General features: G+C 46.5%; 2 protein-coding genes across 2 annotated transcripts; both read left to right on the top strand.

Annotated features, from left to right (window-relative positions):
- The first annotated feature begins 794 nt into the window (after positions 1 to 794).
- On the top strand, positions 795 to 3,466 carry LOC123097737 (laccase-3). Its single transcript, XM_044519556.1, has 4 exons — positions 795 to 984; positions 1,097 to 1,493; positions 1,610 to 1,738; positions 2,113 to 3,466. The coding sequence occupies exons 1-4, from the start codon at positions 865 to 867 to the stop codon at positions 3,267 to 3,269; spliced, it is 1,803 nt and encodes a 600-aa protein (XP_044375491.1). The 5' UTR covers positions 795 to 864; the 3' UTR covers positions 3,270 to 3,466.
- A 6,145-nt stretch (positions 3,467 to 9,611) lies between these two features.
- On the top strand, positions 9,612 to 10,697 carry LOC123099987 (uncharacterized). The gene has a single exon (XM_044521992.1). The coding sequence runs from the start codon at positions 9,693 to 9,695 to the stop codon at positions 10,203 to 10,205; it is 513 nt and encodes a 170-aa protein (XP_044377927.1). The 5' UTR covers positions 9,612 to 9,692; the 3' UTR covers positions 10,206 to 10,697.
- The last annotated feature ends 1,468 nt before the right edge of the window (positions 10,698 to 12,165 follow it).

Genomic DNA, 12,165 nt, shown 5'->3' with positions numbered 1-12,165 from the left:
TGGGAGCGGATGAGAGGACCAAAATTATCCCGAGAATTGACGTCGGTCAAGTATATTTGAGGGCCGGCCGAGCCCGCGCTTAAAACTTGAAGGAGTTAAGATAAGCATCGATTACCTTCACATCCGACACCATCAAGGACGAGGCGCGTCTATGGGCCAAGGCGGGCGCTACCGGACTGCAAAACATTATCCCCGGCGCGTAGTCTCTAGTTTCTAGCCGTGGGGCTGAGCACACCCCTATCTGTTGTGCTCCTTCGCTTGTTCACCATGCCTAGTGCGCACATGGCATTGTAAGCGTTGTAATCCCATGCTTGTACTCTCCTTCTATCAATACAAAGATACGCAGCTTGCGTATTCGCGAAAAAAAGGGTTGGACATTTAACTCCTCAAAACAAAAAATAAAAGAGTTAAAATCTTTTAAAGGACCGGCAAGAGATGCTCTAAGGCAGATCACTGCTTTTCAACGTTTGCTCGATGATCTATCTATCTACCTTGTCGATTCACCGAGTTAATGCGGTCAGGAAAGCACCAGCCGATCTACCATTCTGCACAGGGAGCAGGAAGAATTCCATGAGCAAAGTTAAACGCAACGCATGGCGCCAGTGGGTGCAACAACTCCCCGTCACCGTTTCTGAACCATGGGCAGACCGTCCTTAAAGGGAAAGAATTAAAAGAGCAGGAGCAATCGAATCGCACGGAATCGTAACCTAATCTTCCAAACCTCAAACAACCGCACTGACCTCCCTCCATATATAGCCAGTCTCGCACCTGGATCTGTCATCAAGGCAACAACAACATCACCTGGCAGAATTAAGTGAGCAGCCAGCTAGCCAGCCCATTGGAAGGAGCTAGCTAGCAGGAGCAATGGAGGCGACCACGGCGACGAAACGCCTCATGGGGCTCTGCTGCTGCCTCTCTGGTGTTCTTCTGCTCTCCTTCCTGCTCCCCGGCGCACTGGCGGAGGAGCGATTCTACGAGTTCGTTGTACGTGCCCGTCTCTCTCTCTCTTTCTTCTCGTATATACTTTCTTAGTTCGTAATAGTAATGCTTAATCAATCTGCTTGTACGTTGTTGGCAATGAATATATGGCATGCAGGTCCAGGAGACGGTGGTGAAGCGGCTGTGCCAGACCAACAGGATCATCACGGTGAACGGGCAGTTCCCGGGGCCGACCATCGAGGTGCACAACGGCGACACGCTGGCGATCAGGGCGGTGAACTTGGCGCAGTACAACGTGACCCTCCACTGGCACGGCCTCCGGCAGCTGCGGAACGGGTGGGCGGACGGGCCGGAGTTCGTGACGCAGTGCCCCATCCGGCGGGGGTCCAGCTACACGTACCGCTACACCATCCAGGAGCAGGAGGGCACCCTGTGGTGGCACGCGCACAGCTCCTGGCTCCGCGCCACCGTGCACGGCGCGCTCATCATCCTTCCCAAGCGCGGCATGCCCTACCCCTTCCCCAAGCCCGACAAGGAGTTCCCCGTCGTCCTGGGTACATACTACGCATGTCGATTCATACTGTCTGTCTAAGTCTAATGCTGTTGCTGAGAGAGATCGATCAGTTGGTTTGTTTGGTTTCTGATGATTGGATCATCGACGGATGTGCAGCGGAGTGGTGGAGGAGGGACCCGATCGCGGTGCTCAGGCAGTCCATGGTCACCGGTGCGCCGCCCAACGTCTCTGACACCATCCTCATCAACGGCCAGCCCGGGGATTTCCTCCCGTGCTCCAGCCAAGGTGAGAGTCGCTTCGGTTGTGTTGTGCGGGAGATCGATTCATTATTGCGGTTGTTGAGTAAACTAAAACGTTTTCAAACAGTGTTCTTTTGAGCCATTCCCTTGCAGTACAAATTTCCAGATATGGCTAAACCGACTAAAGGAACTTAATTTTTGTTTGAAAAAAAGCATCTCAGCACGTGAAAGTGGTTTGGAAAAAACTCATAGCTTGGCATAGGTCTTCTTTTGTACAGAGAAGCTTTGCATAGGTCTTGTCTAACACTACGACCGGAGCACAATACAACATTGAAATGGGGAAAATGGCGCTGTGCATGTACAATTACAATATATAGTAAACTAATCATTTGCGCGGTGTGCATGTACATCACCACACAGAGACAAGTATCATTCCGGTGGTCGCTGGCGAGACGAACCTGGTACGCATCATCAACGCGGCCATGAACTCCGAGCTCTTCGTCTCCCTCGCCGGCCACAAGATGACGGTGGTCGCCGCCGACGCCGTGTACACCAAGCCCTTCGAGACAACCGTCGTGCTTCTTGGCCCCGGACAGACCACCGACGTCCTCGTCACCGCCCACGCCGCCCCTGGCCGCTACTACCTCGGCGCCCGCGTCTACGCCTCAGCGCAGAACGTCCCCTTCGACAACACCACCGCCACCGCCATCTTCCAGTACAAGAACGCGGCCGGCTGCCCGCCCACAGGGGCAGGCGCTGGCGTTGGAGGCCACACCGGCCTAGGCCGTCCCCGATCCTCTGGCAATCCCGGCCGCGCAGGGCCGGCGCCGATGTTCCCAATGCTGCCAGCGAACAACGACACGAACACGGCGACCGGGTTCTCGAACCTCATCCGGAGCCCGGGGCCGGTGAAGGTGCCGGGACCGGTGACACAGGAGGTGTTCACCACCATTGGCTTCGGTCTGTTCAACTGCCAGCCGGGCCCGTTCTGCCAGGGCCCCAACAACACCCGGTTCGGCGCGAGCATGAACAACGTGTCGTTCCAGCTCCCCAACACCGTCTCCCTGCTGCAGGCGCACTACCACCGCATCCCCGGCGTCTTCACCGAGGACTTCCCCGCTCGCCCGCCGGTGGTCTTCGACTACACCTCGCAGAACGTCCCCCGAGCGCTGTGGCAGCCCGTGAAGGGCACGCGGCTGTACCGCGTCAAGTACGGCGCCGTGGTGCAGATGGTGTTCCAGGACACGGGCATCTTCGCCGCGGAGGAGCACCCCATGCACATCCACGGCTACCACTTCTACGTGCTCGCCACCGGCTTCGGCAACTACAACCCCAGGCGGGACGAGGCCAAGTTCAACATGGTCGACCCGCCCAGCCGGAACACCATCGGCGTGCCTGTCGGCGGGTGGGCCGTGGTGCGCTTCCTGGCAGACAACCCGGGCGTGTGGCTGGTGCACTGCCACATCGACGCGCATCTCACCGGCGGGCTCGCCATGGCGTTGGTGGTGGAGGACGGCAAGACCGAGCTCCAGACCACGATGCCGCCGCCGCTCGACCTGCCGCTCTGTGGCCTGTAGAGGTTTCCTGGTGACTTTCTGTACATGGCGGGGAACGTGAGTCTGTGTGCGTCTTACGTGTTGTGAATTGTGATGCTATCTGTTTGCCATTCCAATTTGGTATTGTAATTTGGATTTTCGATTTGAAATTGTAAAGAAAAGGCAAGGTTTTCGTTACGGGCCTCCTTTTTATTTATATATGAATATAAGAGTTTACACAGTGGGCCTCATTAACTAGTAACGGGCTTTACGAAGCGGCCTCCTTACAACTAACTCAATGGATTTTACCCTAAAAAAAAACTAACTCAATGGATGTCAGTTATGGCCAGGGCCGGCCCTGACAAGTCAGGGGCCCTAGTTCTAGTTGATAAACCCGGGCCTTCACAATATTTTTTTTGCGGGGACACAAAAATATTTGTATTGACTAAAAAGACACACAAATATTTGTAGAATTCTCTAAAAAAAATTGTAGAAGCGCTTGCTTATATATTTCAATGGCTAATAGCTTTATGATGACTTTTAGTTCTACTCTCCCAACGAGTATTAGACAAAGATTTCAAAAGTGAATTTTGGGAGACGGTAAGGTGAACTTTCAATCTTATTGCTTAACTTATAAATAGCACGTATATTCACTGTACAATACCAAAAATAACACATAACTTTCTACTTCAAAACAACACATATCTGTTTATTGACATCTTAGCACACAAACATGGAAAACAAACATTACGTGAACTATACCACGAAGTTGAAAAAAAAATGACCCGCGGCTTCGTTGTTTGCTTCGTGGATGAAATCAAATTGAGCATGGAGAGAAATTAATAAACCAAGAAATATGTAGGTGGACAATTGCAAATTAAGGTGTTAGGAATAAAAAAATTGTGATCTTCATCTCCATTAATCCCAGCCAAACGGCTAAAAATCGAAATAGCATGGTGGCACACCATCGTTAGGTGACTGAGTAAGAAGGGGAACGAGCTTGAGCGAAGAGAAGACGCCTGGAGACCGTAGATGATGCGTCGCTCCAAATTTCCGATCGTTCTGATGTGCTGCCTAGCCTTTTTTTCTAGGCAATACAATGCCTAGCTGCTGGCAGTTCGGTCGCCTACATGTTGTATTAGTAAGCCTCTAAGGCCTTGTACAGTGATGGGTGCTTAAAAAAAGAGAGTATTGTTTCATCTCAAAGAAATTTTGTCACGCGAACGGAGAGTGCTTCAGATCGGTGCTTAGTTGCTTTAAACATGTAGAACCCGTGAGGGAAGGAGATCAGTTATCTCCCCTAAACATCGACTGGCATCGGAAGCCAACGTTTGCTTTTGCCCCACTTCTAAGCACATGTGCCTGTGTAAGCACTTGCATTGTACAGAGCCTAGTGGCTGAATTAGTCTAGCCATTCAGGTTTATTTCTCCTATGGTGATGGGCCTATGCACTACTTATAAACCTCGTCTGGGGACCCTGTTTGGCTGCGCCTGATGCACATGCTCAGGGCCGAGCCTGGTTATCGTATGCAGTGAAGCTCTTTCTTTAGCTGCCGACATCACTTGCCAGTGCAACGAGGGATTGTGCAGCAACAACAAAGCATGTTCAAGGTTCTCCCAGCCAAGGAGACCCTTTTTTTGGCAGGGAAGCAATGGTGACCTTTCTTTCTGGTTCAACCCTTGGAAATCAGATTAAGTTGCTTCTATTGTTAGGTTTTATGTGTACTCAGTGACAACGTTTCGAATGTGAAGACAACATAGATTGGAGTAGAATCTCCATAGCCCCATCCTCGCAATGATGTGATCGTCGTAACTGATATCTACGAGTCCATGATGTTTTGATCCCATGGATGACGAGTTTTGATTTGATGGTTTACTGTCCGGTGCTTCAGTTCGACTTGACGACTGTGGTGGCGGTGATATGCCAATGTCGAGTTTGTGTTGGTCGGTGGTCCTCCCATTTTGTTTTCTATGCTCTCATTTTTCTTATGTAACTGTATTGTGGCGAAACGGACTTTAAATTATCTATTTTTGCCAGGAGACTTCAAATTATCTTGGTATGTCTTAAATTTGGTTTTATTAGGATCTTTATAGTTCAATTTCGTTTTAGTATCTTTAGTCATATGTATTTTTTTAGTTAATCCATAAAATAGGATCATTCACCAAAAGATACATCTCTAAAAGAATATGGGCATCTTTAATTTGCAACATTATAAACATTTAGTAATAGGAAAAAAGATAAAATGATAAATGGATTTAATGTACTGTCTAAAAGAAACAGAAATAAGAAGGCAGGAGCAGCATGCAGTGTGGAGACCCTTACCATAATTTTAATTTAATTAGTTCATCCTGTTCATCAAGTATGCTCCCTTCAATCACACCTATAAACCGGCAATGCACGGACCCACGCACTCTTCGGACCACCTAATCATTGAACAATCCGATCTGATTAGGGAAAAGCGAAACCAAGACGTAGAACTTCATCACCACACAAACTAACATAAAGTTCACCCCATTCACAAAAGCTGGACCAAACTTGCACAACTTTTAAAAGATCAACATGCATGTCTAGCACAGTTTTCACATCATTGCACTTCTAATACTAGCGGTGCATATACTGTACAAGGCATCGTCACCTGGTGGCAAGCAATGCAGTTGCCAGTCGGCCAACAGTGGCAAAGTACACGCAAGTTTGACACCGGCGATCAGGTATTCTAATCGCACACATGGGACTGGCGTTGCTGCGTTCCATACCGGGGGAGAAAGAAAGCCCCAAAGGGTGGAGGGCTGTCACGAGCATGTCCCCGGCTTGCAGACCGCCCGATCGACATCTTAGGGCGGCGATCCTTCTTCTCAGGCCCTCCGCTAATGCGCCGGCGGTTAGCCACCTCGAGGAGGCGTTGCGTTTATGATTTTCCTGCTGTTCGTGATGAGGTCTCGGTTGCTTAGCCTTACCTTGTGCTAAGAAGCCGTCATCTTCTAATGAAGGATTTTGTTTCTTCAATAATATATGGCTGTATACATCTTTTGATGCAGAGACCTAGAGTTACGGAAACACTAAAAATCTGGCTTCAGATTTTTAGGCATGGCAAATCTGACGTTTTTCATGAAAATTTATATTGGCATGATGATGCAAATTAAGTTTGCAAGCATGACAAATTTCTGACAGAAATACAAACCTAGACGGATTTGTTATGCTCGCCAACTAAATTTGTCGTCCTTAATGAACATAATTTGCTATGAAAATTGTTCGATTTGTCATGGCCTAAAATCTGACGTCAGATTTGTAGTTGAGTCCGAGTTATCCTCTTTTTCAGAAAAAAGAAGCCATCATCTTTGTTGCGATATTTGTGATAAACCGGCAAGGTGCAAATACCTTCTTCTTGTGAGTTTAAGTAAAGACAGGGAGACAATGTGAATGTCTTCTACGTACGTTTCGTGCATGAACATCCAGTCAACACTGTCCTGTACGTACTCTCTGTCCAGTCTTGTCCTTTTTTCCTTTTTCTTTTGGCAAACAAGGTCTTGCCAGCAAGAAGCCTTCCCGGACTGAAAGCACGTCCAATTTTGCGTGCAGTGTACTGTAGTACGTACTACAAAACTCATCGAGAACTTAAAAAAGCTTGCCAAAGAAAGTGTATTAGTGAGAGATGCAGTAATATATTGGGAAATAAACGAAAAACAAGCAATGTGAACCCCACAATTTAGGGCAACTTGGATGCACCACAATATTATTTATTGAAAAGAATGCAGTTCTTTTAGCATCCAAGTTCAAAGAATGAATGCCTTGAGAGAGTAGAGTTCAAGTTAAAGGGAGTAAAAAAGAAGTAGTCCCCAGAACCCAGAAAAATTAATCCGATGATAAGGTTGGGGTTTGAAGCTACTAAGCTCTCCTTTTCACACAGATTATAAGATCTCTATGTACACGCACATACTCCGATTCATGGCCATGGGCACAAGAGCTCTCTTTGTACGGATTCATGAACAACGTACACTTCGATCACATACCCGCTAATCATTTCGGAAGGGCATGCAAAATGCCACTTCTCTCGGATCACTCGATAATAACTAGCCAATTTTGCATGTACGAAACAAAACAAGTTCTTCAAGGAACTCCAAGTTAATTACCTCGAAATAAAAACTCCAAGTTAATTACCTCCAAAGAGGCAAACAGGCATTTTTAGTCTAGTTATAACTTTACTTTTTTTGCATGTGTATCTCAAAACAGTTATTGGTTCATGTTTTACTGTATTCAGCTAAGTTTTGAGACCAATTACTTAATCAATCTTGGTGAAGAAAAAGAAAGTTACTGGATGCCATGAAGCCAAAAACAGAAGATAAAAAGCATTTTGTTAGTGCTTTTATATGTTTCCTTACATCCCATCGAGGTTAATGGCATCAGTATTACTTCCTTATTTGCAAGAAGTGCAAAGTCCATACTGATCATAGAAATTAGGGCATTAATAGTTTCTTACCAACCAAGATGTAATATTATACTACCTCTCTCTCAGTTTACAGGGCGTGCACGTATCCCTAGGTCGTCAATTTGACCAACCTAATACAAGTCATATATTACAAAAAATATACCAACATAAACTTCGGAGTTTCTACTTTCAAAAGGTATAGTTTTTATGTTATATAGTTTATATTAGGGTGATAAAATTGGCAACCTAGGTATACGCGTAGGACTTGTAAACTGAAACGGAGGTAGTATCAGCCACATAATTAAGTCTAATACTCCCTCCATTTCTATACACAAGGTCACTTCATATTTTTATTTCTAACTTTAACCGTTACTTTTCAGTGTTTTAAATAGCGGGTTATGCTAAATAGCGGCGGACATCCAAATCAGCTATAGCGGACTATAGCGGGCTATTTTGTACATGAAACCATTTAGCGGCACCCTGCTGAAAAGGCTATAGCAGGCCTATAGCCGGCTATTTGAAACTATGTTAATTTTACAACCAAAAAGCGAGTTATATGCCACAAAAAGTATGTCATTGGATGCACATTTCAAAGAAATTTCCGATGATATATATTTTTATGACATATAACCCATATTTTGTTGATCAAAATTAGAAGTCAAAGTTTGACATGAAAAACAAATTGATCATGTATACAGAAATAGAGGGAGTACTAACTTCGGAGAGTCTTGAAGTTGTCCAAAATATGTTGGTGCTATGTTTTCCTTCAACAATGTATGTCCAATACCCAAAGTAATATAGTGTATACTCCTCAATATAGTGCATAATTTTGCTGCACCCATCAAACCTTGTCCTACGTGTAAAAGCATGGATTGAGCATGTAAGAATAATATTATTGTATTTATCTTGCAGGGTAATTTTATATTATGTCCCTCTTAACTATTTTTAGGCATATCACATGCAAAAGATTACAACCAAAGTGATACATTGAAGTATTTATGTTTATAATTTCTGGAAAAGGGAACTATATATTAACCGTATTGATATCTTAGTAGAAATATTCTAGGGTATATATACGCCCCTAAGCTATAGCAGGAGTTTCAAAATAATCACGCACCTATGATAATGGATCTATGAGTTTATGTTTATACTACTCCCTCCATTCCAAATTACCTAGTGTATAAGAGTTCATTAGGACAAGCATCTGACCAACAATTACTATATTAATACAAACGCCATATATGTGATATAAAGTTCTCTTTTTGAAAAAAATGTGACATAAAGTTGATATCATTTGTATTTTAAAGTACTCATTTGTGGTTATGATTTGTTAACACGAAAGTTACATCATAACATCACAATTGTCCGGAAAAGGCTTGTCCCAACGAAACCTAGCACGCTACTCCATAATTTGAACCGAGGGAGTAGAGGCTGTTATGAGGCACAAATTATGCACTCTTGAAAAGAAATGTTACTTGTACTCAAGCCGCGTCAATTAATTTGGACCGTAGGGAGTAGTACCATTTTTGTGTGGAATTGATATGCAACTATTTTTAGAGGAATTAACATGGTACTATTCTTAGAGAAAGCCGCGTCAACTAATTTGGATCGCAGAGAGTAGTGCTAATTTTTAGGAGAATTAATATGCAACTATTTTTAGAGGAATTAATACAGTACTAGTTTTAGAGAACTAATACAGTAGTATAACTTTTGTACTATAAAGTTGTACTAAAGCGCGTCATCTAATTTGGAAAGGAGGGAGTAGTACTAATCTTTAGGGGAATTGATATGCAACTATTTTTAGAGGAATTAATACAGTACTGTTTTTAGGGAAATAAATTTGCTACTTTGTTACTACATTTTTTTCCTGCACAATAGAACACTTCCACTTGTGCAACAACTAGAACCTCTCCCCTATATAAAGGCAGTGGCACACAGACATGCCCAAGAGCCAAAGTAAGGCACAAGACCAGCCAGCAGGGAGAGTTTTTCCATTGCTAATCAAGCAACGTTTAGCCGGGCGGCAAGAAGCCAAGAAAGCATGGGCAACAGCCTGCGGTGCTGCCTGGCCTGCGTCCTCCCCTGCGGGTCTTTCGACTTGATCCGCATCGTCCACCTCAACGGCCACATCGAGGAGTACTCCCGCCCGGTCACCGCCGGCGAGGTCATGGCGGCGCATCCCAGCCACGTGGTGAGCCGGCCGTGCTCCCAGGGCGGCGCGCGGCGGATCCTCATTGTCGACCCCGATTCGGAGCTAGAGCGGGGCTGCTTCTACTTCCTGGTGCCGACCTCGTCGGTGCCGGAGAAGAAGAGGAAGCCGTCGTCGCAGCCACAACAGAAGAAGGTGCGGTCATCGCCCACGTTGAAGCCGACGAGCGTGCCGAGCAGTGCCGGCGCCGGCGCCAATAAGGTGACGAAAGACCGCGGCGCCGGCGACAGCTACCTGGCGGAGGTGCTGTCGGAGGGCAAGGCCAGGTGCAAGCGCAGCCGGAGCGTCCGCGCGACGGTGTGGCGGCCGCATCTTCAGATCATCCCGGAAGAAGCTCTCGAGTGAAATCTGCTGTGTTAGCTTGGTCCCTGTTGTACATACGGGTCTGGTTGTGCATGGTGTACCGTGCACGTACAAGGACGACCGAACGGCGCCGCGTAGCCATGCGTGACGTGGTGGGCGGTGATGGCCGTTGGGTCGTCCAGTTTTAGGTGAGAGGCCGGCGATCGCCGCCGGCTGCTTCTCCCTTGTAGTTTTTCTCAGTCTCTCGGTGTTTTTCCCGCTCTCTTCACTACCGGCCAGATCGGGCTGCTTTGAAGGCAGTGAGAGTAGTTGGGTTTTGGTTGCCCTCGATGGCAGAGAGAACAGGAGAAGCAGAAAACAAGTCTGCAAAAGCTTTTTTTTTTTTACGGATGTAATGACAAGAAGCCAGTAAAGTTCAGCAGAAAATTCAATTTTGTTGTCCATCTTGTCAGGATTACGTTTTATTTTTTTGAGCAAATCTTGTCAGGAGTACGTGCGTTGTTCATCTCTGATGCATCCTCCAATGAACTGTATATATACTCCCTCCGTTCCAAAATAGATGACTCCATTTTATACTAACTTTGTATTAACTATAGTACAAAGTTAGTATAAAGTGGAGTCATCTATTTTGAAACGGAGGGAGTAAGGTTTCAAGAAACTTCCTGCATCGCACGGTAATCAGTAGCCGGACGGCAGGTTCCCGTTGGTTTTTCCGGGTGGCTCATCCCTGTCCCATATTTTCTTCAGATTTAGCTGCCGCGTGAACTAAATACCGGAGCACACGAAACATACATCTAATCCAAGCAGGGTCTCGGTCTCCACTGGTCTTGTCTAGAATTTGCTGCTAATCAGTCAAAACAAGTCGCAAAATTGCGTCGAGTTGTATGGAAGGGGACGAAAGCTTTTTGTCCGATGCAGGCATGAAACAGGGGGAGCTTTTTCTCCGTCACGTCCGGACATCCCGTGGTATGAGCTGTACCTCAGGTTAAACAACAGTGAAGCGGCTCTAGCCCCGAGTGAGCACGAGAAGCCACCCTTCAACACTCTGCCAAGTGGCAAGGGAAGTGCCAGTGGCAGCGCGTCCAACTCCATGGAAGCACTCCTTTGTGTGTGTGGGCCGAGAGAGTAGTAATAAGGCCGCCCATGAGACCAATATACTCCTTCGATCGAGAGCAGGCTTTCTTTAGTGAAAGGACACTTTCATAGGACTACCAAGTTGACAATCATGGGCCTCACCAATCCGGTTAAGGGCCTCTTTGATTCGCAGGATTGTCAAAATGAAGGAATATGAAAAATGCAGGAATAGGATGGCATGTCTCATAGTATCCTACAGGATTTGAAATAATGTTTGATAGCGCAGGAAAAACAAAGGAATTCTATAAAGAGGTTTAAGTGGATGGAAATTTTCCTTCAAAATGTAGTACAAATGGATCCTATGGAAAAATTTCTAAGGATGCCAATCCTACGAATCAAACGAGCATCACAGAAAAATTCCTAAGGGTTCAAATCCTCCAAAAATCCTATGCAATTCCTTTGAATCAAAGGAGCCCTAAACACATTAGGGCATCTCCAATACGGATCCTCAAACCGTCCGCATCAGTCCCGAACTTCACAAGCCATTCAATGGCGTCCCCCATCGGTTCACGGAGCAGTCCGTACCGCACGAACCGAACTCCGCAAGCCATTCAACGGCGTTCCCATCGGTTCACGGAGCAGTCCGGACCAAGGTTTTCCACAAATCGGAACCAAACCAGGGGCTTGGCAGGAGACCGGACACAAGACACGTAGGACTCCGTCACCTGCCGCCCACCCAAAACTGAGACGGAGCCCGTGCTTTTGTAGATATCCGCACTGTTTTCGCAGCAAAAATCCCCCTTGCTAAACACTCTTTCCTCCCATCCCGCCGCTCTCCACCCAATTCCTGCCATTTTTCACCGTCGGCGCATGGACCCGCACGAAAAGCAGCCGGAGACGGCGGTGGTGGAGTATCCGGCGATCACGC

Source organism: Triticum aestivum, chromosome 4D (genome assembly GCF_018294505.1).
Source record: "Triticum aestivum cultivar Chinese Spring chromosome 4D, IWGSC CS RefSeq v2.1, whole genome shotgun sequence".
Lineage (NCBI taxonomy): Eukaryota > Viridiplantae > Streptophyta > Magnoliopsida > Poales > Poaceae > Triticum > Triticum aestivum.
The sequence above is the reverse complement of the archived record's forward strand: the minus strand, read 5'-3'. Positions and strand labels throughout refer to the sequence as shown.